General features: G+C 38.6%; 2 protein-coding genes across 3 annotated transcripts in view; both read right to left on the minus strand.

The window, feature by feature from the left end:
* LOC119795923 (unconventional myosin-VIIb) overlaps positions 1-13,417 on the minus strand; it is a 43,135-nt gene extending 29,718 nt beyond the window's left edge. Inside the window, exons 1-20 of one of the 2 annotated variants that reach the window (XM_038304169.1) lie at positions 13,296-13,417; positions 13,014-13,092; positions 12,816-12,917; positions 12,581-12,733; positions 10,364-10,548; positions 6,804-6,925; positions 6,580-6,722; positions 6,385-6,498; positions 6,144-6,297; positions 5,976-6,052; positions 5,781-5,900; positions 4,800-4,939; positions 3,721-3,931; positions 3,499-3,634; positions 2,822-2,991; positions 2,604-2,744; positions 2,371-2,529; positions 2,183-2,275; positions 264-358; positions 83-167 (exon numbers count right to left, since the gene is read on the minus strand). In XM_038304169.1, the coding sequence (XP_038160097.1) occupies positions 83-167; positions 264-358; positions 2,183-2,275; positions 2,371-2,529; positions 2,604-2,744; positions 2,822-2,991; positions 3,499-3,634; positions 3,721-3,931; positions 4,800-4,939; positions 5,781-5,900; positions 5,976-6,052; positions 6,144-6,297; positions 6,385-6,498; positions 6,580-6,722; positions 6,804-6,925; positions 10,364-10,548; positions 12,581-12,733; positions 12,816-12,917; positions 13,014-13,031 (2,418 nt within the window). In that variant the 5' untranslated portion in view covers positions 13,032-13,092; positions 13,296-13,417. The remainder of the gene's footprint in view (positions 1-82; positions 168-263; positions 359-2,182; positions 2,276-2,370; positions 2,530-2,603; positions 2,745-2,821; positions 2,992-3,498; positions 3,635-3,720; positions 3,932-4,799; positions 4,940-5,780; positions 5,901-5,975; positions 6,053-6,143; positions 6,298-6,384; positions 6,499-6,579; positions 6,723-6,803; positions 6,926-10,363; positions 10,549-12,580; positions 12,734-12,815; positions 12,918-13,013; positions 13,093-13,295) is intronic. The other variant, XM_038304179.1, reaches the window with a different exon arrangement.
* A 7,283-nt stretch (positions 13,418-20,700) lies between these two features.
* The window catches only part of sap130a (Sin3A-associated protein a), a 33,112-nt gene continuing 26,673 nt past the window's right edge, over positions 20,701-27,139 (minus strand). The window contains exons 20-21 of the mRNA XM_038304190.1: positions 26,818-26,931; positions 20,701-21,984 (exon numbers count right to left, since the gene is read on the minus strand). Of these exons, the coding sequence (XP_038160118.1) occupies positions 21,826-21,984; positions 26,818-26,931 (273 nt within the window). The 3' untranslated portion in view covers positions 20,701-21,825. The remainder of the gene's footprint in view (positions 21,985-26,817; positions 26,932-27,139) is intronic.

Consider the following 27,139-nt stretch of genomic DNA (forward strand, 5'->3'; position numbering starts at 1 on the left):
GCAACATCAATCGAGGTTTAAGCCTGTTACGTTATGTTTCTGTATACATCAGCTAACAGAGATATGGCCGACGTTAACCCACCGCTTTGAACTGCTTCCTGCCTTTGTATCCTCGCCAGTTTTTCTGAATGACAATGGCAGCGGATCTTTTCCTCAGGAATTCTCTCCTTTAAAGGGAATGACCCAGACACACATGAAATTATAGGTACGATGAAAACACTCCAACAAAACCCTTATTAATCTGAATACATTTTCTCCCATACCTGTATTTGTAGCCCTTCAGGACTCTTTGGATCACAAGAGCCTTAACATGTAACTCTTTCATTCGCTCCAGTTCAAGCGTTGTGTCATGGAAGTCCTACGAGAAAAACAGCATTTGATATGAGCAATAGATCTCTGCCCACGAGGAAGGTCCCAAACATTTTCTATTGCCTATGTGCAAGTCTGTTCAATGAGAAATTAAAGAAAATACTGCTGAACACTTGTGGTAACTGATAATGCAGAGATTAGTGTTTGATTTTCAGCCTATAATCACAAACTGAAAGAAACAAAAGGTCAAATTTAATGTCTTCAGCACATTCACCATCTCTAGATGAGTGTTAAATATATTGCTGGGCAGACATCAATTGATCATTCAGCTCTAGTTACTTCAAACACAGTCAAACACAACGGAGGTTAAAAAAGTGGTGGTCACACTGTAAAAAATGTAAATCTAGATAAGTCATTTTTCCTTAAAATAAGTGCATTTCTTCTTGAATTGTCATTCTAAAAGAGACCTTTTGACGATGGAACAAGACAATTTAGATATAAAATAGAAAACACAATTGCATTGTCTTATTTCAAGTGCATATTATCGAATTATCTTGTTTTAAGAGTAAAAATACTCATTCCATTGGGAAAAGATCTCTTTTACCTATTCAAATTGTTAGGTTTATTCTTTATACATAATGTGCATTTTTACTTTGTTAGCCAGATTAGATGGAGTAGAAGGCCTTCCTTCACATTGTGGATGTCACTGTGTGTACGGAGGCCATCTAATCAGGACAGCCTTCGTGTCTTTAAAAATACACAGGATATGGGCACATCTTGGAGCCGGACTGATAAAGGAGAGCTATGTGTAATCCTGGGGTAAAGAGGCAAGATGCATGAAGTTCAAGGCATGGATGGCGTGTCAGTTTCTGATACGGACAGCTGAGCATCCACCTCATGCAAAACATGGACTCATGAGGTATAAGAAGGAGGATAAAACCTTGTTCGGGGTTTAATCTTTGCTCAGTCTTTGCCGAACGCTTGCTGACGTTATTTAAGCCCACAGCTGTGCCGACTCCAAGCAATTTCTCTGTCCTGTAACAACCTGATCTGGAATAAACTCTGTTACTTTTTTACTCCTGTTTTTATAGTCCTTTTTTATATGGTTTTACCCAGTTTGAGTTAAGAGTAGTAAATAACTTGCTCCCAGGAAAAGAACCGGTAGGGAAGTTCTGAGGCGCAGCCGCCTTCAAGGGGACATAACTTCCATATTAACAAAATCAAAGGTAAATACACTTAATTCAAGCAATTTTTTACTTATTTCCAGATTATTTTTCCAGTGCAATTTTATCTACCTCTGAGCTTTAAGCAAAACTTGTTCCACAAACAGCTAAAAAATAGTTTATGCCATACATCGTAGATGTCATTATCAAAGGCTCAGCCATAGGCAGAAGGAGTCCTACAATAGAAATTAACAGATTCTGTTCGATGGAGTAAAAGTGTGCTTAGCTTTGGCTAAATTATGCCAGAAGAAAATGCACTGGTACAATGAATGGCTCACAAAAACCATTGTGGATTAAATACACTTTCATTGCTTCAGCCTAACTAAGAAACAGTTATGTATATTAAAGATGTTAATAAATACTAACTTCAGGTAGCCTATCAGTTTTCAACATGAATTCCATGGTGTGTTTTTTACTTTTTGTAAGGCAAGATATTGTTCTATCTCTTACATTTGAACAGGTACCAATAGTTTGCGTTTAGACCTAATTAAAGTGGAGGTGTTCTATAATACTTTATTAGTGTATTTTTAGGAAGTCAATCCTTTCTAAATACCATCTGGGCTTTAAAAGTTACATATATCTTTCTTTTATATGTGAAAATGTGAAAAAAAGGGGAAGCCTTTGACCTCCCATCCATCTATATGGATCACCTTTAGGAATATCTTCGTCTTGCCCGTCTTCCAGTCGCCATCTCCGGTAAGAACTCTTCTACAAATGCTTTCACAGCATTGTTCTTTGCTTTCCTGTTTACAGCAGAGAGGTTGTCTTGAGAAAAAGGTCAAACATTCTGGAGAAAAAAAATGCTCAAAAAGATAGAATTATAGGGAAAATTTCTCACGGTGTTGGGATCACAGACTGAGGTCCTCAGAAGGACACGGTAGCGGTTTAAGAAGTCGCTGAAGGTGTATCGGACAGGATAACCGGCCTTCCTGATCTTGATTGTCTCCATCATGCCGGAGTAACGCAGCTGTCGTACACACAGGTCTCTGTCGAACAGCTGACACAAAGATTGGTTTTACTAACAGCTTCAGGTATTTGCTTTCAGACTGAGTGCACGGTCGCCCTGCTCACCATGGGCTTCTTATAGTCATTGGGTTTGATGCAGCGGATGAAGTAAGGCTGGCATGCAGTCAGCGTCTTCATCAGCGAATCCAGAGACTGACGGAACTGGGCGGACAGAGTCGGCACGCGCTTCTTGCCATCAGACGAGGGCTGTAAGGCAGAAGAAGAGGTCACACAAGCAAAATACATTTACAGATCTTAGCTACGGACAAGGAGGCTGGGTTTACCCGCATGTTTTTAGGCTTGTTAATGGTCATTCTGGGGTTGACACTTTTTTCTGTGTCTGAGCTGGCTCCCAGCTCAGCACTGAAGGTCTGCCTGAGGAGTTTATTGCTTGAAGTGTCCACCAGTTGGATCAGGTCCAGACTTAGAGTGTCACGGTTCTTCTCAAGGAAACCTGAAAAGGATCATGGATACTTTCAAAACATTGTTCACTTTCTATAACAACACCAAGTTTAAAAAATACCCGCAGACATAAAATATCTTAATTTTGTCTGTTTGGCTTTAGACGCTTCAATGATGCATTTCATTTTAACAGAAATCTTCAAAGTAAAGCTAATACTAGTTAGCAAATTCCTCCCCTGAGCCAGGAGAAGCGAGTGCTTCAGGAGCTGGAGGCAGTAGTAGCAGCTCAACAACAACTAATGGGTGGAGGCCAAGGCAACAGGCCCCTAATGCTCCAGCATCAGATCCTCTTCCACCAGGGGAAAAATTTGGATACAAAGATCCTATCCAGATCCGTCTGACATCGCTACTGCTTGCCTTGTCAAGGCTGCACTTTGAAGAAAGAGATTGTCTAGAGAGCTGTTCTGAATTAATTTTCTTTTTGTTTAGACTTGTGTATACAAAATGACAAAACAAATGTATCTAAGTCTAAATTATTTGTTGTTTTGAATCTGCTGACCTTTTGAATCGTAGTCAACCCTTCCAGCAAAGTGTTGAATTCCAAATTTTGTTTCATGGTCATTTTTAGGGGGGATGTAGACTGTTCCTTTGCTGTGAATCTGATTCAACTTCAACAGCATGGAGGTGTCGGTACCCTAAAAAAAATAAACCAGAGTCCGAAATGAAAGCTTGCTCTGCTCGTCCACATCCAGGATCTGTAAACCGTAGAAAGGACAAAGACCTTTGGGAAGTTGCTCTCCTCGTCGATAAGAGCCAACACATTCAAAGGTTTGGTGGCCAGAATGTCCAGCGTGCTCTGGTTGTCCTGGTAGTCAATGTGCGTCCAGAGGATGTTCTCACGGGTATACTCATCCTGTTCAAGCTTGAAAACATGCTTGACGAAGAACTGCTGCAGCTGCTCGTTGGCGAAGTTGATGCAGAGCTGCTCAAAACTGTCAGGCAAACCACAGAAACATTTAGCTGATATGCTCATTACATTTGATTGCTAAACAAATAACCAAACAGTCCTATAAAAGTCCCCTAATGTCTGCTAGCTATTAGCTCCATTGTCTTAATAAACAAAAGCTGAAGAAGCTAAAGGCTCCCTAACCTATCAGCTGTTCCTCAGAAAAGCGAAGCCAAGCAGATCCTTCAATAAAATATAATTTTACCAAATTATGTTTCGTGTACGTCTTGGATTTGCATTGTGAATTGCTTTGAACACATTCTTGTTGCTTTAAAATAGTTAAAAGCTAAGCTCCTGTGTGTACACAGTAGCTCAGTTCCACTTGTTCAAGAGTTTTTAAGTGAAAAATGTTTGACTTGGAGTTTAATTATTTTTTTGTCAATAAATTCTTATATTTTCAATAAAGGTTGTGAATTTATTCCTTGCAGAGTTAACTGTTTTTCCCATGTTTTGAACTCCTGGTCGATGCATTGGCACTTGTGACAGTGTGGGGTCTTGTCTCTATGCTTCTGAATGATTATACACCTTGGCAACTTCGCAAGGGGATATCCTGGCAATGCTGGTAAAAAATGGTCCATAGGTTTAAAAATGGTTATGGCAGACTGCATAGAGAATGAGGATGTGCTAAGGAAAGGATGGAAGAGATGTGACAGTGTGGGGACCTGAAACACTGCCTCCAATTGATCATCCACCTTGGTTAAGGGGAGTCAACCGAAAGTCTGGGGATCGATCCCCAGATTCCCAGATAGAGCAAAGTATGACTGTCTGAGAACTTACCTAATTACATAACATAATAATAGACAATAGCATTAAACTGCAAAAAAAGCAGGTACAAAACCGTTGCAGACATTAACCTGTTATTGTCAAAGTTCTCAAAGCCGAAGATGTCCAGGAGGCCTATCGACTGGCGGACCTCTCGGTCATCCTCAGGTGGCTTGTAGATAGCATTGTTGATCTTTGTCACCACCCAGATGAAAAGTCTGCCGTATATTGCCTACAAAGACAAAAGAAAAACCCCGGCATAATTATATAATATAATATATATATTATATGATAGTCATGGTAATCTCTTTTTCTAAATATATCTATTAAAGCTCTTTCATTCAATATATTCAAAAATTAAAAAATACCAACAAAACGTTTTTTTAAACAAATCCAATCAGTATCTTGTCACAGTTTTGAACCTACGCAAAGACACCCGGGCGGTCCTAGCCCATTTTGCGCCCCGGGCGAACTACCCAACTGGTGTAGTTTGTAGTTTGTCCTATTTAATGATTCACGGTGTGGTTAATTTTACAATCGCCTGTAAAATAAAATAAATACAAACAACTTAAAAATACAAACAACCGCCACTGCAGACACATAGATTGCTTGATCTTTTTTGTCATTCATTGATCAGAGAAACGGCCAATAGGCCAGTGGACACTCAGGAGGAGCTGCAGCGATGTGCAACTCAGGTGGCAGGACAAAAGCCAGGACAACCTGAGTTACTGTATGTATTCTATAAATGCTATTTATGAAAGAGTGGCAAGAAGAAAGGCACTATTGAGAGGGATGCATCAAACAAGTAGAAGAAGAATAGAATGGGCTTATCAATCTGTGGTGCAGTTGAAATTGGATGTTTACAGATTCTCCCTTCCCCAATGAGAAAACCATTTCCTGTAGTAGGAGGTTTGTCTAAAAGATTGACTATTTTGCATTTCACTTTACAATTATGCAACTATTTTTCTCAGCCTATTGCTGAAAATCATGAAATACCCTGACATTGATGCTCCCTGCTCCAGACTCTCCGCTGGGGAAGCATACAAATATGTCTATAAGGTAGTGAACATCACCTTGACAAAGGCGTCCCTGCCATCTAGAGCTTGTTCAGAGTTCAGGGGTTTGTTCACGGTATCTCTGGCAGTCGTGACAGAGCGCTGAGTCAGACATTTCTCCAGTGCTGCCGGATCCACCTGAGAACACAAAAGCGGGCATTTAGAAAAGACCTCTGCCTACTGTTTGTATGGGCAGAGGACTTTGTTGCCTACCTCCAAAAGCTGGCTGGCCATGTTAAAATGGGACGAACTGGCGACATTGGAGCCCTCCAGGTTTTTCACTATAGTGCCTGAAATCATGCAGAAGATTTCATTCAGACACGACCCAGAAACAATTCACTTTTACTATTTAAAAAAACAAACAAAAAAACTATCTCTTACTTTCAAACTCCACATTGCCTAGGTGAAGAAGGGCGGCAAGCAGTTTGAAGATTTCCCAGGAGTCGGTCTCTGTGAACATGAGGATCTTCAGAGCTGAACGGAAGTGAGCGTACTCCTTCACATCATCGCGTCCTTCACAGCTGGTGCAGTTACCCTGTTAAAAAACAGGATTTAAAACTGAACATGTACCAGGAACTTTTCATTGCACAATTTCCATAAAGAAGGTAGATCAGATCAATACCATGGTCAGGTATTTGTACTCTGCAGCCGTTCCAAGAGAAAGAATCTTTTTCTGGTCTGGAGACATCCCCATCACCATGTAGTAAAAGATGTGGTAGTTCCTTTCCTCAGGCGCCTGTTAACGAACCAAAATGGTCTTTAGTCCTAATCAACAAACTATTATATCAGAGGAAAACCACTCTGCTAATTTCCCCACCTGGCGACAAACCCTGGACTTCTCCAGTAGGTACTGCTCCACACGGGCCCCCTCAATGGCCCCACCCTTGGTAAAGTTGACATCAATGTACTTTCCAAATCGGCTGGAATTGTCGTTGCGAATGGTTTTGGCGTTACCAAAGGCTGAAAGAAAAGAATAATCCAATCAGGAGATGACAGCGGACAGGTGTGATTTAGAGGACTTTAATGTTTGCTGCCTCTGACCTTCCAGGATGGGGTTGGCCTCCAGAATCTGCTGCTCGATCCACGAGTGCTGGCCGCTCACCGCAGCCAGGAACTGCAACATCAGCTTGGTGCTCTCTGTTTTCCCTGCTCCAGACTCTCCGCTGGGGAAGCATGCAGGGATGTTAGTCATTACCATTGACTCATTTAGTAATTAGTTATTTTTTTGGCTACTTCAAAATCACTAAAAAAAACATTAAACAAGGTGGCGAGAAGAAGTGTTTAATTTTATTTTTATTATTCACACAAAAATGACATAATTGAACGAATCTAAATATTATAAAAAAAAGATAACAGAACCAAACACATAATTATTATTCAAATGAAGTGTCTGCTTTGAAATGGAAATAAAATCCATATACATGGGACCCTGTAGAAAAAGGTGATTGCATCCTAAAGCAAATAAGCATTTGTAAAGAAAGTTTTGAGTCTTTAACAGGGCTGTGGAGGAGATGTGACCCATTCATCTTTGTACTGTCATGATCTGGCCTGTTTGCTCTCCCTTAATTAGTCATTCCTTTCACCTGTTGTTTTCCCTCCCTGCCTCAATTATAATTTATTCCTCTCACCTGTTTCCTCTTGGTTATATTCAGTTCAGCCTGAGCATTCAGTGCCAGATCATTATTTGTCTTTCTGTTAACCTGTTTGTTATTTTGATTCATGGTTCATGTCCTGGATCCTAGCAGCCAGTGGAAAGAGGGTTTTAGTGTTTGTCTCGTCTCCTGATCGTCCACTGTTCCTCCACCACGGAGTCCTCTGGGTTTTTGGCTCTATATGTGGGGAGGTTTAGTTTTTATCTCAGTAAGCCTGGCTCCAGGGAGGAGACCAGTTTAAAGTCCTGCATCAAGTTCTGGTTCCACGTCCTGTCTCGGCTACCCTCTTCCACTGAGCCTGTTCATCTGAACCTGATAGTGTCTGCTCCTGTGCGTGACCACCTGGTCCCTGTCAGACTCTGAACCCTCCTGGGAGCTTGTGGATGCCTGGAAGTCTGGATCCTGCCACCTGTTTCTGTTCCTGCCTGATCTGGATCCTGTTCCTTTCTGTTCTGGATCCCTGACCAGGATCAGCTTCCAGCATGTCCTCTGGGACTGCAGCACTTGGGGACATTCTTGGTCTGGACTGTTAAACCAGGTAAGTGGCCAACTAAGATAATCATCTTCTGTCAGATGATCGTGGTCACTGACCTGTGTTTCTCCTGCAGAGAGAGTCTGTGATTGGGCGGTGCCCCGCTCCCCATCCTGCAGTGTCCGCGAGCCACAGCTCCATTTTAGTTTTTGTTTTGTTTATTAATAAACGTTTTGAACTTTCCTACTGACTGTCTCTCCTTGAATACTGGGTCCATCTGTCCTCGGTTCATGACAAGAACTGCTTTAATTTGTCCTCATTGAGGGTCATTGAACGATAGAATTGAACTTTAAACACTCCCCTATTTAAATCTAATCCAACTTGTTAAATTGATGTAGCAGCATCTGAAATGAATTTCAGGCTACGGTCTTCTTCCAAAGTCTATTTTGTTTAGGATCAACGTCCTGCTGCTGAACTAAGCTGTGCTGCCCTTAGAGGTCACATATAGCTGGATATTCTCCTTCAGGGTGGTTCAGTAGACATAAAATGTATGCCTCCACTCACTACAGCAAGTCCTCCAGATGTTGAGGCCGCTAAACAATCCCAGGGCATCATGCTACCTTTGACACTTTGGTGAGTCTTTGCTAAGATGCTGATTTACTTTTATGCCAAACAGTTCAACCTTTGTCTCATTATTGCACTGTGTATTATCCTATAAATCAATGGACATCATAAAAATGTCTTGTGTTAAAACTCAGATGAGGCTTTTATGTCTTTTCTTTAGTGTGGAACCCCTGTCATGCAATTCATTTAGTCCGTTCTCTCTTTCCTTTTGTTGTTATACCCAGTCAAACCGGCAGTTCTTTGGATGCTGTTCTATTTGCTTTCGTTCCCTTCTGGATGAATGTGGAGTGAATTTTGTTGGATTGTTAATGCAAACAAAGACAAGGGTTTATATGTGGAAAAGAGCAATTCAGCCATAATTATTAATTATTAATTTGAAACTCTGTTGTTTTCTCCGATTTTATTTGTTTAAATCATAAAAAAAAAAATTCTAAAAAAAACATATCTTAATTTTTTAAATTGTCTTTTTTTTTATTTCGCTTTTCATTTGATTTTTAAGAATTTCTTTTTTTATTATGTTTTACTGATCACATTCTCTTTTCTGGGGGCGGGCTTTCCTCTGAGTGAGGAGCAAAGGTGCATTTCTGTTGGTTTATATTCTTACTGCTCAAGAATGAGCACTGAAGTGAAGAGAATATTATCTGAAAAGAAAATGTGAAAGATAAAAAAAAAATAGAGTTTGAAGATATGAAATATGACAAATCTGGAAAAAAAGCAAAGTTACTCTTAGAATTTCTGTTAATAAAGAAGTGTTTCAAAGTCTTATTTAAAGTCACTCAATAGATAAATGGGTAATTGCCCTGCGAGTTATGTTGCTCCACCAGCCTCTCTTAGGAAGGTTCCTCTTGTTTTGGCATCTGTGCATAATGGCTCTCACTAAGTCTCACAGTCTTAAAACGGCTTCTTCAGACTAAACGATCTACCATGATGATGATGATGATGTTCATTGCTGGAGAATCTTTAAGTGTATTTATCTTTCTTAGGCAGGTGCTATTTGGGCGTATTCCCAACTGAGATCAGGAGCTCCAGTAATCAAGCCTGGGTGTGGCTACAGAAACTAAACATTACAGTTCATTTTTGTTACAGAGTTTTGTTTTTGATGCACTAAATGCTACATTTAGTGCAAAACATTTAGTGTTTGCGAGTAATATTTACAGTTTTTTATTGTTTGAAATATTTATGAGAGAAAACATACCAGATATAAGAAATTCATTAAAGGGAGCAAACCCTTTTTACCACTACTTATTATTATTAAATTGCAAAAGGTGTCCTTCTTACTATGTAGGTTAGGTTATTAATCCGTATTTAAGAAACTTCTACTCAACATTATTGCAATAATATGTCGATTCCAGTAAAACTGCTTGTTTTGAGAATATATATCAAGACTGCAAGAAGTCTTAACAAGTGCAGTTTATTTACTGCACAGGAAGATTATTGCACTTAGTTTTGAGTAGAATCTGCTTTAAAAAAAAAGATCTTTAATCAAACATTATCTGCTATTGCTTAGTACATTAATCTGAAAACAAGGTCAAAATATTTTCTTGATTGTAAGACTTGGTTAGCTAGACACTATTTTGCAGTGAATTGTCAGAGTAAGAGGTTTTATTCAAAAAATGATTAATTTTAAGGCTTGTTACACATCTTTTAAATGTGGTGTAACCTATCAGTGGAAGTTATCTTTAATTACTTTGAGGAAAAACAATTGTGTAATAGTTCAAAATTCCACCAGCGTGAGATGTCTGAGATACGCAAAAATAGAAGCTACAGAAAAGTTTTTCTATCACGTAAATTATTTTACCAAGATGGAAATAGCTTAAAATAATAAAACATCAATGTAACCGTTCCCTGCCCACCTGATGACACAGCACTGGCTCTTCTTGTTGCGCCTCATGTTGAAAAAACAGGTGTCTGCGATGGCGAACACATGGGGGGGCAGCTCCCCCAGCCGCCTGTCTGTGTACATGTGCACTTGCTCCGTGGTGTAGATGGGCAGCAGCTGGTATGGGTTCACTGCCACCAGAATGGAGCCTGTGTACGTCTGGGAACAAAGGGAGGGAGATGTTTACTGTCAAACACAAGCAGATCTATTGAGGCTGATGGCGTGTACATGAGCATAAAGACAATTATATGAGGCAGATGACCCATGTTCGTCCTGGCCCCAGCGCTTCGGGCACATTGACCATTGAGCGTAAACATCCATGTGATTATCTGCACTCATCATTGACTGTGAGACACATAATCACATGAGTCAATGAAAGACTGCAAAGTGTCTTCCTTCAATACAACATTTCAAAGCATTTCTACTGTTCCGCAGTGGTGACTCTCTATATTATTAAGCTTGTCAAACACTTGCTTCCTGTATTTATTTGATGTTTACAACGTGTTGCATTCAAATACATTTAGATCCAGTAACCTGGAATATGAGCTGCTTTTAGTGTTCTAAAAATAGTTTTAGAGAAAAATGCAGCTATACATTAATAGTTAATCATTCTTAAAGGGCCCTATTGTAGCTGTGCCATTTAATGGTGGTCAGTGGGTAAGAGGCACATATCAAAAACCAGGAGTTTTATGCTCTAAGGCCGGGTTCTCCAACAGTGGTTCTCAAGATCTACTGTCCTGCAGGTTTTAGATGCATCCCTGCTTCAACACATTAGAATCAAATGACTGAATTACCTTTGTCAGCATGCCATCAAGTTTGGCAAAGGCTTAGTAAAAAGCCATTCATTTGATTCAGATGTCTAAAACCTGCAGGAAAGTAGACATTGAAGACCAGGGTTGGAGACCTCTGCTCTAAGGGAGGCCTGCCCAAAGTGGGCCCTGCAGGTTAAAGAGGTTTCTGCTTCAGCACAGCTGTTTTCCTCTAAAACCTCTAAAACCTTTCAGAACATTAGACCTGGAGGACCCATGCTTCTGTAAAAGTCTTGTTTTTTTTTTTATCCTAATTATAAATATTTTCTTAAATTGTATGCAGGAATCATCAAAGTGCACTATTATATTGGCCCACATTGATTAAATAATAATTATACAATTTAAATCAATGCAAAATTAGAATATTAATCCAAATTCCCATCTTGAAGATCCATCTTTATTTTGAAATTCGTAATGCAAGAGGCCAAAATCATCTATATTAATATATAAATGTTAGATGTGTAGATATACCGGTTCACATAGGTCCAAGATTGAGATTTTAACTACATGGAAGTTGTATTGCAACAGAAATACTATTCTAATGAATCAATATAACATATCATTTTCTAAGCAAATCGAAATAGCATCATATTCTTTTCCAAACAAGTCGATACAACATTGCTTCGCATTTCTAATAAATAATATAATGTATCATTTTTTAACAACCTGATATAACATTGTTTCTTTTTCCAAACATAATGATAAAACATCATATCCTCTTCCAAGCCAGCTGACCTAACATTGGTCATTTTCTAAACAAATCATTATCACATCAGTTTTCATTGTTAACATAAAAATAAAAAAAGGTTTATTATTGCTTTTCAAAGCACTTATTATTATATTGTATCATTTTTCAAGCAAATAATACAACATCATATACATTCATAAACAAATCAAAATAAAACTGCATTGTTTTCCAAGCAAATAGATTTAACATCTCATAGTTTTAAATCAAATCAATATTACTCTGTATTTCCCTCCAAGCAAATCAATAGAACATTAAGTTGTGATGAAGCTGATGATTTTACACCCTTAATATGAAAGCTTGAAAATACTTATGAGTAAATAATCTATGCAATATTTTTCAGTTAGAGATATAAGTTACTAGGAGAAATCAACTTTTAATAATATTTAGATTTATAAAGATGCACCAGTATAACCAAATATCTGTTTTTTATGGCCGTTCACACACAGCTAAACTTTGATGCAGTGACGCAGGAACACAGAGGTGTTTATGTTACGACACTAGCTTATTAGTCTCCATAGAGACAAACAGAAAAGTGATAAATCCGGGGCCAAAGTCTCACAGCAGCCAAACACAGCCCAGTAAGTCGGTTATGGACGTCGTAAAACTGGGTGCACTCACAGGAATAGAAACTTACATAGATGATGCCCTCTTTGTGGCGCACCAGCAGGTTCCTGAGCAGCCCGGCCTCGTTGAGATCCCCGAGCATTATCATGTCGTCCACACCTTTCACTGAGGTGGGGTGCATTGCACGGATATGCCCCGCGTTCTTCTTTTTGACCTTGTGCGCCTGTAAACAGTGAACACCTTTCAGAGGGGTTCTATAACCTCTCCATGCTTTTAGGTGAAGCAAACTTTGACATGTTTTATACCTTTCCTTCATCATCGATGAGCTGAAGCTGCCCAGTGTCATCAACTGTGACTTCTGCGCCAATCGGGACTCCACTGCCAGTCTCCACCCAAACAAAGTCCCCCTGGTCAGAAAAAGCAGAGTTAGTCCTCAGGTTGACCTTTCATGGTGAATTTAAGGCTTATAATGTTTATAACATAATCAGAACCTCTGAACATACCTTACTTAAATGCAGCATGGTAGAAACTTAGTTGATCTATTAAAAGATCAACAACGTTCTATGAGAACTTGAATTAGATCTACAGAGAAACAAGTAAACTTAAATGGGACAGTTCTCCGCACCAGTAATCAATGAATGAATTAATTTAAAGATAGAGACACAAGTTAAAGAAAGAAGTTATTAAATCCTGAATGTATTTGTTGCCGTTTAGAACAAGTTGACACCAGAATCATATCAGATTTAAATCTTATTTTTCTAATAACAGAAACCTTCAGTTCTTACCTGAGAACAGGTGTCTGTGTGGTCGAAGCCCTCGATCACTGCTGAGGGATCTTTTCCTTGAATGACTGTAACACAGGAACCTTCACCAACATTGTCTCACTTTATGGCTCTTTGACTTTGCTCCCACGAAGGCGTCACCAGCTGCCCCAAACTGGGTGTCTCCTTCGGTTGTTTTTTTTTTTTTTACTCTTTTAAATCCTCACACTGAAATGTTACCTTTCATTTTTAATCTCGCTGCCCTAAAATCTGCAGAAAGAGAGGATCTTCCTTAGAGAAAAAAACAGAAGTCTAAGAATTTGCAATGTGGCAATAAGTTGGACGGCACAATAGAGATAAGGGAGCTATTTACATGGTTAAACAATAAAAGCTAAATGTGGAATGACTTCCCTGTCAAGGTAACAGGAAGCGTTAGGCAGACTGCACCTTCATAAGATGGACTTATAGAAAGAGCTAGAAGGGAGAAGGCAGTTCCCTGCTAGATCTCCCTTTCTGATCTATTATCACGGTTGTTAGGGGTCAAACTCTGATGATCTTAAAGGCAATCATGTTGTAAACTGTTGATTTTAGAGACAGAATCGGGAGAAAACAACTGGAATCCTTTATCGCGAACGGTAGCTGGGACTGAATCACAAAGAAAGTCCCTTTCAGACATAAAAAAACATTAAAGGAATGACTTTTAAATTGATATGAAAAATTCATTTCTTTTCTGAATAAAAAGGTAAATGACCTCTATAGAGATAGCCTTAGATGTCAGGATCTGGCTCCTGAATACATCCCGTGATAAAACTGCTGATCCTATCTACTTTCTTTAGGTGTGGTCTGTTGATCCTGTTTCCCCAGCTGCAAAGGGTGATTTGCTTAATTGAAAACCAACAGAATAAAAAAATAAATAAATAAAAACAGGTTAATCATCTGAGACAAATCAGTATTACAACAGGGCTCCTACTGAATGGCTTTAGAGCTGTTTTCTTTATGCTTTGACTGATAGGTTTTCAATTTTATAATTCAACAAAATTGCAACAAATAAATGCAGAAAATTTAGCTGTGTGTCTTTGGGCTGATGACATGCCCAGAGGATGAAGATACATGCTGATCAGTTGTCCCAAGTCGGCCCCCAGGGGCGCTGTCCTGCAGGTTTTAGAGGATTCCCTACTTCAGCACAGCTGATTTCCATTGATGGGTGATTAACAGGCTTTTAGTGAACTGAAATCAAGAGAATCAGCTGAGCTGAAGCAGGGAAACCTTTACAACCTGCATGACAGCGGCCCTCAAGGTCTGACTTTTGGCACGCCTGATAGTCACTAGGTGAGCGACTGAAGACAGATTGTAACGCTTTTGAGTTCAATCTTCCTTTCTTATCTAAAATTGCTAAGAAAGTAGTTGCCAAACAAGTTTGCGATCACTTACACCCTAATGAACTTTTTGAAGAGTTTCAGTCTGGCTTTAGAGCTCATCAAAGCACTGAAACAGCTCTGGTGAAAGTCACTAATGATATTCTCATGGCCTCAGATAATGGACTTGTATCTGTGCTCGTCCTGATGGATCTCAGTGCTGCATTTGATACAGTTGACCATAATATTGTTTTAGAAAGACTTGAATATTTTGTTGGAATTAAAGGAACAGCACTAGACTGGTTTAAATCTGATCTATCTGATCGAATTCAGTTTGTTCATGTTAATAACAAATCTTCCTCATGCTCAGAGGTTACGTGTGGAGTGCCACAGGGATCAGTGCTAGGACCAATTCTCCTTACTATATATATACTCCCAATCGGTAGAGTTATTAGACAGCATGGGATTAATTTCCACTGTTATGCTGATGATACCCAGCTATATCTGTCTATAAATCCAGATGAAGCTAACCCATTACATAGATTACAGGCATGTCTTGAAGACATAAAAACCTGGATGACTCTTAATTTTCTGCTTCTGAATGCAGACAAAACAGAAGTTATAGTCTTTGGACCAGAGTCTCTGAAAAAGAAGCTGATTAGCCAGTCACTTCATTTGGATGGGATTAAACTGATTTCAGATAATAAAGTAAAAAATCTTGGTATTATTTTTGATCAGGACCTGTCATTTTAATCCCATATCAAAGAGGTTTCTAGAATTTCTTTCTTTAATCTGCGGGATATTACAGAAATTAGAAATCTCTGTCCAGGGGTGATGCTGAGAAACTAGTCCATGCATTTGTTACTTCAAGGCTGGACTATTGTCATTCTTTACTATCAGGAAGTCCACAAACTGTAGTTAAAAGCCTTCAGCTGATCCAAAATGCTGCAGCCAGAGTTCTAACTAAAATTAAAAAGAGAGATCATATCTCGCCTATCCTGGCTTCTCTTCATTGGCTTCCTGTTAAATCAAGAATAGAATTTAAAATCCTCCTTCTCACATATAAAGCCTTAAATGGCCAAGCTCCATCTTATATCAGAGATCTGATTGTTCCTTATGTTCCTAACAGAGCACTTCGCTCTCAATCTGCAGGTTTACTAGTGGTTCCTAGAATTTCTAAAAGTAGAATGGGAAGCAGATCTTTTAGTTATAAGTCTTCTGTCCTGTGGAACCAACTACCAGTTTTAGTCTAAAAGGCAGACACCCTGTCTACTTTTAAGGCTAGGCTTAAAACCTTCCTTTTTGATAAAGCTTATAGTTAGAGTGGCTCAGGTTATCCTGAACTATCTCTATAGTTATGCTGCTATAGGCTTAGACTGCTGGAGGACATAGGGACCCCCTTTTCATCATTCTGCTTCATTCTATCTCTATTCTCCCACTCAGCAGATGTGTTAGTTCAATCTCTAACGTTGTGCTCTCTCTGGTTTTTCTCATAGTAACTTTGCCTCGTCTGTTCCTGTTTTGGCTGTGACTCCATCCTGGAGAGACACATCAGCTGTGCTGCTGCCATCAACACCCTTGTTTTTGGATGTTGGAGTTCAGCCTGTTTTTCAGTGTAGTCCTGTTTCTCTGACTGTGACTGGGTGGATGTGCTCTCTTCATCCTCTGACATGGGAGCTGGCTCGGTGCTCGTCTGCCTGGCTGTGTGTTTCCTGGACGGGGCCGCCTTTTACAGTTGCCTTTTCTATCTCTGCTTCTGTCTCCTTGAACCCCAGTTGGCCTCAGCAGATGGCCGCTCACACTGAGCCTGGTTCTGTTGGAGGTTTCTTTCTGTTAAAAGGGAGTTTTTCCTCTCCACTGTCGCTACAAGCATGCTTAGTGTGAGGGATTGCATTTGAGTCAATGAGTCGATGCAATCAACTGGTTTTCCTTAGATAGAAAACTTTGAATCAATTGGACTAGATGATCTGGTGAACTGTAAAGTGCCTTGAGATGACATGTGTTTTGAACTGGCGCTATATAAATAAACTGAATTGAATTGAATTTGGAAATGCAAGAGACTCCAATCAAATTCTCAGTCTGACTGTAAATGATCGACTTAAAGGTGTCTCAACACTGTGAATAAATGTTAGATTGATTTATACTGTAATTGTGCCTGCATGTATGTGAGGGAATGAAAAAGAGGTTTGGAAACCAAAAATAACTTTTGAGAGATTTGGATTTGAAATCTAGTTTAGTGTTTGGTTTAGTTTACTTACATAATATTAACATACATATTTGTAATGCTCCATTACACAAAGCCAACAAAAATAGATATGTGAATAGTGATAGATAGAAGTAAATAAATTATAAAATACAACCTTTCCTATAGTCCTGTACTCAAATGTAGAAATATCAACTTCCTTTTAAATTTGCACTCAGAAAAAGACATTTAGATTTTTTTATTGATTAGATGTGCTTAATTTTTGCTAATGAGCCTCCGCTTGTTACTTTCTTATTCTTATTGCCATATCTCTCGTATTTCCTACAATTTATTTATTCGTACTACTTTTTAAACGTATTAATAATTTGATATTGTCTTCGCCCTTCGATGAATAATTGGTCGGTATGAGTTCGATATCCAGCGTTAATAACGACCCTTTTTGAAAGCTGACCTCTGGGTTGGATTTTGAAATTATTGTTTCAGACCTCCACCATTACTTTAAATATGTAGTGACTTTTTGATCCAATACTTTGCTTTTATGAATCCTTAAGCTTTGTGACATTTCATTTTACACATTTTATTTATTACTACTCAAAGTAGTTTATTTTCTTTTAACCTTCCAGTGTTATCGCCCTGTATTTCAAATTTTACTCTGTTCTGTCAACCAAAAAACTTTTTTTGTTTATGTTTTGAATAACCAACTATGTTAATTGACAAATTTTTATTTCTTTGAAATAATATAAACATATAAATGAATTAAACTTAAATTGTTTTTGCTATAATTGCTTGTTTGGGAAATTTAAAATCTTGTTTGTTTAAAGAATAATGTGTTATTTATTGTTAATGTAGTGGTTCACATTTTTAGCCTTAGTTGTAGAGATTTTATTATTTATTTTTTTTATTAAGGCGGGCCACTTCTATGTTGCGTTTGGGTCCATTTGGTAACTGTTAGTGTCAGCTATACTAGCAGTAAGCATTGGCTTGAGTTTGAGGGAGGGGCTTAGTTACATGTTATATATCTATATATCTATATATCTATATATATATATATATATATATCTATATATATATATATCTATATATATATATATAGATATATATATATATATATCTATATATATATATATATGTGTGTGTGTGAGTGCATATACATATATAGACACCAAATGAACTAGTGAAAGTGGTCCTGCTTAGAACCTAACAAAACCGTTTAGTTGGCTTTAATGGGTCCTGTGTTTTATTTAGCTTATTTTATTGATGCGGGACTAGGTGGGTGTTGGGGCGAGTGTTCTGCAGTGGTTTAGATCCTACCTGTTAGAGAGGTCTTTCTCTGTCAAGCTGGGGGATTCCATGTTATTGTCTGCCCCCCTTTATTGTGGAGTCCCTCAGGGTTCTGTCCTCTGACCTTTATTCTTTACACTATACCTCCTCCCTTTCAAAGAGACTTTTACTTAAAATTGTATAGAGTACCAATTATATGTAGATGATTATCAAATTTATTTGCCAATTGCTAAAAAAAAAGCCACTGCCACTTGGGAACTTTCACAGATTTTGTACATTCCAAAATAACCAGCTTTGGTTTCTCCATAGACAGTGTTTATTGTGATTATTATGTTAATAAAATTGTGTTTTAATCATCTCTGTCTTTTATCTAAGGTAAAAGTATTTTTTATCTTTTAACCTCTTTGAGCTGGAATACTTCAATGCATTTTATTCAGGCATTAGCCAATGAGCTCGCTCCCTTCTGCAGTGGCTCATCTTTTAACAGGGACCAGAAAACATCATTACACCAATTCTTGCTCCCTGTTAATTTTTGAATTGATTTTAAGATTATGTTGTTTTTAGAGCTTTGAATGGGATGGCTCCTCAAGACATTACCTCCAGATTTATTCCCCGATAAAATGCTCTGAGGGCCATCTTCAACTAATAGTGCCTCAGATGAGGCTTAAAACCAGAGGGGGCAGAGCCTGTTCTGTACTTTGTCCCTCCATATACCATCATCCTCCACAGTGGAGTGTTTTACTCTTTGGCTTTTAACACCATATGTTTGTATAGTCATCTTTATATATTTTAAACTGTGTTTTTTGTGCATGTTGGGTTTTTGTTTTTTATGCACAGCACATTGGAGACATTTTTTTGTTGGTTCAATATGGGATGCAGCATTTAACTGCAAAATCTTCCATATCAGTTGGCAACCCTAAGCAGCAGTCAAGCTGCTTTTAGGCCTACTGCTTCTCACAAATATTTTTTAGCTCAGCACACAAAGGTTCCATCTTCAGATCAAGTGGGATTTACAAAACATTGACTTTTTGTATTAAAAAGATGAAAAAAAAAACAATTTCTTTACCCAATGTAGTGTTGCGCCAATGCCATTTTTTGGCCCCGATACCATCTGTTTGAAATAGCTGTGTGTGTGTGTATATATGAAGAACTGCATACTACTTGGCTGTAAAATAATTGCCATCATGGCTTTGTCAAGCTGCTGCCTACCTTTGTGAAGCAGGAAAAAGACTAATACAGTGAACCCAATAGAACTTTTTATTGCCTACCTGGAATGGGTGACAATAGTTGAATAAACTTTTGGCTCTCAAAATGGTATCGGTGCCCTATTTGTTGGTACTCGCTGATACCGACACCACCATTTTAGTGCTGGATCGGGGCCCCGCCCCTTACTGGTTTCGGTGCAACACTACTTATAAGACCATTAATGTAATAAATACCACATAACAGGATCAAGCCTAAAGCTCTTTCACCTTTCAGACATCTGGAAATGATGAACCAGACTTAAGGAAGCCCAGCATCATCTTCCTGATAATTTGGTTCATACACCCCCCATATATCTTCACTTGTCTTAAAGGAATAGTACACCCAAAACATGATTAGCCTTCATTTTCTACTCACCCCCGTGCTGAACAACACTCTGGAGTACTTTTTTGATATCTCAAATGCATCTGGAGATCTGGGAGGCTTCTTGCTGTCTGCTGACATTCAAATAATGGAGGTCTATGGTGCCCGAGACAGAAAGGTCCATAAAAGTCCACAAAAAACGTGTCAATATTCCTCCATACTGGTCGTCCAATGTATTCCAAGTGTTCTGAGTGGGTAGCATCCAGAATTTACTCGAAACGAAGTCATTTAGAATGTTTTTAGAGCATAAACAGTAGTGTATAGGATTTCCTGAAAGCGCGCACATGCGCGTTCACGACGCTACGGAAGCCGGCAGACCAAACCAGATGAAAGTGCGCATTCAGCGTCTGCTCTGCCAATAATGCAAGCGTAGAAGAAGAAATGTGCTGTTTATCTGTGCAAAGAAAGAAACCACGAAAGAAAAATGTCTGAGGACTTCAGTGTTGAGGAAGAGCATGAGTTCTTTGCCGAGCTGAATGCGCTGGTTTGGTCTGCCGGCTTCCGTAGCGTCGTGATCGCGCATGTGCGCGCTTTCAGGAAATCCTATACACTACTATTTATGCTCTAAAAACATTCTAAATGACTTCGTTTCGAGTAAATTCTGGATGCTACCCACTCAGGACACTTGGAATACATTGGACGAGCAGTATGGAGGAATATTGAAACGTTTTTTGTGGACTTTTATGGACCTTTCTGCCTCGGGCACAATAGACCTCCATTATTTGAATGTCAGCAGACAGCAAGAAGCCTCCCAGATCTCCAGATGCATTTGAGATATCAAAAAAGTACTCCAGGGTGTTGTTCAGCATGGGGGTGAGTAGAAAATGAAGGCTAATCATGTTTTGGGTGTACTATTCCTTTAAGTATGAATGTAGGAAAATGCATAAAAAAGTAGATTTTTTGTTTTGTTTTTGAAAGAGGTGACAAAAAAGCAAGTTTAACTTTTACAAAAAACTCTGGACAGTTGCTTTGAGTATCTTTACTATAATTACACAGACAAAAACAATGTACAGTGTCTAGATATATTTTCAGGCCTGCTTCATTCTGCAACTTCAAAATGGTTACACTCTGCAGCAATGAAGCAGCGCAACACTCACAACACAAAACTATTTCTTCAGGTACAAAAACTTGAAAGGAACCAGGTGGATGAAAACCAAGAGCACATTTACAGTGATTTACATGAAGTCAGCGTTTCGCTGTGATCACACCAAGCCAGTTAGCTTCTGTTCTTCTTCTGTTTTAAACACTGCGCTGTCAAACCATATCAAACAACCTCTAACTGCTGTAACATCTATTCATCTTAAAGCGTAATTAAAGATGACTGCTCAAAATCTCAGCATTTTCGCTGTAAAAACTAAGGACATTAGGGATTGTTTTGTTTTTTTAACTATAATAAATTCTTTTAACATGCCACCCTAAGGTTTTTAAACCCATACAAATATTGTCATTTAGATTTGAAAATCACAGCTAGACTTGGGGCTGATAAGAGGGTAAATGTGTGACCTTTCAAAATAAATGTATACAAAAACAAAAGTTACCATCAGTAATAAATGGAATAATTTGAAATGTGGTGCAGCTCGCACATTTCAACGTCCGATTCAGTTCCGCTAACAAAATAAAGGCACAGACTGAGCACAGCCAAAAGTAGTGAATAAACTGGGCTAAAATAAAATCCATACTTCTGAGGAGATGAACTCAAAATGTTCCAGTCAGACTTACTGCATCTGCATGCCAATTATCACATCTTTGAACTGTCCTAACAGAAGAGACAGAAACAAATATTAAAAAAAGCCTCGTGAGTCTTTAAAGAAAATCAGTTTTTGTATTTTTTTTTCGTCCAAACTAATACAGCCTATTATGCTTCAGGCTCAGAGAGTTCAATGTGTCATTATGAGAACGCTGTCCGGATCAGCTTCTCTGGTCGCTGAAGCCTTCCCGCTGGATTCTCTCCGTCCAATCACAGGCAGTGAGGGAGGGCGCGTGCGATTGTATGCAGCAAATCATAGCACCAGAATTCAGAGCAGCTACTTCGCCTCTCTCAGAAGGGGAGGGGCAGTGGCGGCTGCACGGACGAGTGCCTCGCGCCTCCCTATGCTCGTTCTTTGCGCTTGAGTTTGGAGGACTTCTTGACGGTCCCGTTCTTGTTCAGCAGCTTCAGCACCTTCTCCTTGTGGTCGAGTACCTTCATCATGGTGTCTCTGGCCTCGGTTACTTGGTCCATCACCAGCTTACAGCGCTGCATGTTGCCCTTAGAACACAATGAAAGGATTACGTTTAGTTTGCCAAATTCACTCAGTGGCTAATAAAATATGCAGAAAACTTTGTAGAATTTGTCAAGAGGAACCATCTTAACCCTCATTTATAATGAAAAGCATCACTGTAGCAGACCCAGTTAGATTTCCAGCTAATTTATTTATGTTAAAAAAACTTCTGCTGCATGAGAGAAAAAACTATACGAGTGAAAAACAACATAAGGCTAGTTAAATTCAAGACTAAAGACTTTTTTTGTCCCTTGAAATAAAACTTTAAGACCAATTTCACGATAAACAGAAGAAAACCTGGTTGTGACACATTTTACCTGATGCTTATTTTAACATAAACCATTACTTTCTGGCCCAGTAGAAATGTTTACAACTTTAAAAAACTTGAAAACACATTTATTTTTACAACTAAAGAATGGAATTCACAAACTTTGTTTTGATCCCTACTCATAGCTCTGCTTTCATTGTGGGCAAACCCCAAAACATTATCCACAGATTTGGTGCTACTGATGCTTTTTTTGACATCAGAGATGGATGTAGAGGCCTTGCAGAGTCAAGGGTGGAACAGAACTGAGAAATAGTTGCTGTTTCTCTGTAACTTGAATTTGGCGCTTTGTTTTTCACTCTTCACATGTCTGACTCCAGAGCTTTGATTCCCATCGTGTCAAGCTTGAATGACTTCCTGCTCAAAATACGCCATTCCTCATATACATCACCTGTTACCTTTCTTAGCCAGAAAACTCTTGGCTGGATCGCCAATTTTCATTGAATTTACACTTCCCCATGTTGTCCAGATAAAAAGTTATTTTATGCATCCCCTCAAGTTCTGTTTCAGCATCGTTTTTATTGGTTCTGCTGTCAGGATGGAATTTAAAGTTAAATGCCACTAGGGCTGGGTAAGGAAGCAGCACTTTTTAACCACTTCTCTTCCTAATTTTATCTAAAACGTATTTTGTCATGGCAATAGTTTATTGCAGAGGTCACGGATTAGCAGACCGCGGTCCGGATCCGGACCCACCTGCAGGCTAAACCAGGCCCCAAGCTGATTTAAAACATTTATAAATTACAGCATGTTATCCGACAGCAGCGTCTAATTTCACTTGCGCCGCTTCCCCTGTTTGTACGGAAAAGCCCTCCAGAGTTTCCAGCACCTGGATATATGTGATAGAAATTATCCAATGAGCTGCTGTCAGTCTGGGTTGCTGCTGCTGCTACTTTTAGACACAGCAGGCAAACCTGTGGCAAGCCGGGCAATGGGAAAGAAGGAGAAGATGATGAGAAAAGGTGAAAGAAAGTGTGGACTGCTGGAAGAACTGTGGAGAACTGGGGCAGAAAAGTGAAATGGTGCTCAAAGATGACCCTGCACATTTAGAGGATGTTTGGCTCAACCTGCTGCTGTGAAGCAGGATTCTACACCATGAAAAGAATCAAAAATAAATATGGATCCAGGCTCAAAATGAGCACCTTGATATGTGCTTTAGAATGGCTTTGCCTCCGTTCAAACCCAGGTTTAAAGCCTTGCAGGGCAGCATAAAGCCCACTGCTCTCATTAAGACAGAAAACAGAAAGAATAAAAAAACAGTCAGTTCAGGTGTTTTATAAAATATGTGAATCAGGAAATTGTACCAAACTGATTTTTTGTTCTCTACTTAAAAAAAAAAAAGATTTTAAAATTAAAGCATTTTCTTTTTTTTTATTTAAAAAGTCAATGTATGCATAAACATCTCATTATATTTCAGTGTGAAATTATGTATATAAGAACATAGGTATATAATATAAGTATATATAAGTATATTATAACAGATTAATGTCTCCGGACGTTGTTGATTTTCTTTATTCTGACCCAGCTGATTTTTAATTGGTTAGCCCTGGTTTATTGCCATAACAAAAAGAGAAGAGTCAGGGAGGAGATGGACCAGAGGACAGCAGCAAGAAGAATGATGGAGGGTATTTACAGGTAAGGAGAAATTATAACTTCCTGAGGATATCTATTGCAGAAAGAAATCAGGCAGGTATTAGGAAAAGGATTTCATGGATATTGCACAGGAAAAGTAAATCGAATACAAGAGAATGATAAATCACTCTGTAAAATGTGTCCCCCTCATTTCTGAGATAATGGCTATATGGAAATATGGTTTTATTCAATAAAAATATTAGATTTGTCTTGAAAATGAAAATAAACGTATATGTTCAAAATTAATGAACTGACGACCTGTCGGGGGTGTACCCTGCCTCTCGTCCGTAGAGAGACAGGCACCAGCACCCCTCGCGACCCCACTTGGGATGAAGCGTGTCAGAAAATGGAGGGATGGATGTTCAGAGTTAACAATACAAGCTTCATATAAATGTAAAAATCCAAAATAAAATAAAATAAAAAACACAAAAAGAGTTTAACCTGAATGCAAAGTGACCAAAGAAATCTATTGTACAGTTTATTTTGTTGTACAGTTTGTTTTTATGTCATTTTCTATTCTAAATGAGAGTTAGACCAGGTCAGATACAGTTATTAATATGTAGGTCTAGTCATATATTAGATTAAAATCGGTCAATAATCCGAAAGCACTTTAATGTGTATTTTCTACAAGTGCAAGAACCATTCTAAAGCATTTTCTGAGTTGTTGACCTTTATTTTAGGCGTAACAAAATATTGGCTGGTAAAAAAAAAAAAAGGGGGCCAAAAAGCTTAAGTTCAGGCCCTGTTTACAACAATAATATATCATTTACACTGTTAATGTTAGCAGCTGCATTTGTTTTGCAATCATTTTAGTTATATATGATGTGGCCACTGGGAGGCGCTTTATTAAAAAACCTTGTAACGGGTGTTGGAACTTTTATCCACAGCATATTTAGTATGTTGTGTTTAAAAAGCAGAAGTAGATTTATTCTAATCTTCATTTTAAACACAATATCAAAAACTGGAGATCTGAGGGGGCTTAATGTTTCCCAAACTGTTTTTAAAGACATAATTAAAGATAAAAAAAAAACATAAGAGGGACAGAGGCTTTACTTTCTGGGAGGCAAATCAGACCTTTAGATGTAACAGCTTAGATAATGGATTTTCAAATGTGCTGTCCTGTTGATGATGAACGCAGTCAACTGTTTGACTGATCAATAAATCTTTAACTGCCTAAAATAAATAACAGGCATAAAATGCTCAAGCAACACTGATAGTTAATAAATGCTGACATTTTTAAGAAAGCGCTTTTGAAAGCGTATAATTTATAAAAAAAATATTAACATTTTGAAGACTGAGTTCTTGGAGAAATGCCCCATTGTGTAAAAAATCAAAGCAGAGGGCAGTTAGTAGGGGTGTAAATCACATCCATCATGGCGATTCGATTCAGTATCGATTTCCTGACCCAACGATTCGATTATTTTCGATACTTAAGAATACACCACGATTCGATTAATCGATTAATTTTTTTATTATTATTATTATTTTTTTTTTTTTACACCTTACAGGCTAAACAAAGTTTCAAGTTTGAAATAAATCAATGAAAGCTGTGATATCATTATGCATTTTCTTTAGAAACAACAGCAAATAACAGAAGTAGAAAAGTTGCATCAAAAAATACTGCAAAAATACTGCACAATATCAGTGTAATGAGTTCAATGCAATACCTCGGCTCCAGAGAAACTGTCCAACATATTTTTTTAGAATGTAATAAATATATTCAGGAAAGAGAGATGTTGCGTAGAGAGTTAGACAAGAATAAAAATAAACTAGATATAAGGGAATTGTTTCAAAGGTCATCTGGGGATGTAGTTTTTGGTAGTATTTTTAATTTTCTAAGAAGAACGGGTATTTTAGGGAGAATATAATAGTTTGTCTGGTCCATACTCCATTCTGGAAGGTGGCGGTAATGCACCTATAAGTTGTTTGCCAACAGCCATTAAAAAAAAGAAGAAGAAGAAGGCTCCAGAGTGTTGACGTCACCGCCCCTTGAGAGACGCTCCGCTGCACCTCTCCCAGATTGTAGCTGACCGCAAACAGTGAACCAGACAGGAGGCCGGCTTGTTTTGTTTTTATGACCGAAATTGCGGAAAACAACTCGTGAAGTTTGACCCGCTAGAAGAGCGAGGTGCGCGAGAACGCTGGGAGCCTTTTTCCAGCTGAATCTCCGCTCTTTTTTCCCTCCGTCGTCAGACTAAACTCGCCCCCACTTCCTCATCGCCTCGGCCGTATCTAGACCCACAGCGTGTAGCACAGACCACGCTTCAATACTGAGCATAATTTAAAAATGTCTGTGTGAAGCTTGCTGCAACAAACTGCTGTAAGAGTATAACCAGGAAGCGCGGTAGGAGGGCAAAATAGGTTTAGCGGCACCGCAGCACGGGAGGGAGAATTACGCCCAGGAGCAAATGGATTAAAATAGACCGGAGGAAAAAAAAAAACATTCATCGATTATCTTGCGGACGTGTCGATGCATCGGATCGTCGGCTTTTAGATCGATGCATCGATACAAAACGATTATTATTTACACCCCTAGCAGTTAGTGTAAATGAGAAAAACGGCTACCTATAATGCTAACGTGTGAACTTGTGGTAAAAAGTAATTATCATGTGCAGGGCTTTCAAAATAAAAGTTTAATTTAAATAGCTCTAAAGGTAATAAATAACACAGGCTGATCAGTGACTTATCAGTGATTAGCTGGCTGGGAACTCATCTAGTCTCAATATTCTCATTAAACAAAAGCAGAAGCAAAAAATGCGCCATTTATATTTTTCTCCTTTCCTTTTAGTTAATGTAGGTTAACTGATGATATCCAATAGAATCGGTTTAACTCTAAACATCTTTGACTGTTCATTAGTAGTATTACCTGTATGAGCTCGTTGATTCGGTGTAGGTCATCGTCCGAGCCCGCTCTCTTCTTTGGAATAAGGCCCTCTTGGAGGGTGGAGAGACGGCTGTAGACGTCATGCTCCAAACTTGACTGCAGAGCAAACAAACATAAAAACAGAACTTTGTTGAGATAAAAAATAATAATAATTTAAACTGTGCCGACTTCAAAATAATGTATTAACCCCATGCCCAACTCCACTGCTTCCTGAACCTCAGCCAGCTCCTTTGTTTCCTGTCTTTTATTAGTGAACAAACTGACTGATCCAGGTGTGTCTGGCCGATGGGTCATGGTTACTAAG

The sequence above is a fragment of the Cyprinodon tularosa genome, unplaced genomic scaffold, assembly GCF_016077235.1.
Source record: "Cyprinodon tularosa strain WSP-4 unplaced genomic scaffold, ASM1607723v1 ctg114, whole genome shotgun sequence".
Classification (NCBI taxonomy): Eukaryota; Metazoa; Chordata; class Actinopteri; order Cyprinodontiformes; family Cyprinodontidae; genus Cyprinodon; species Cyprinodon tularosa.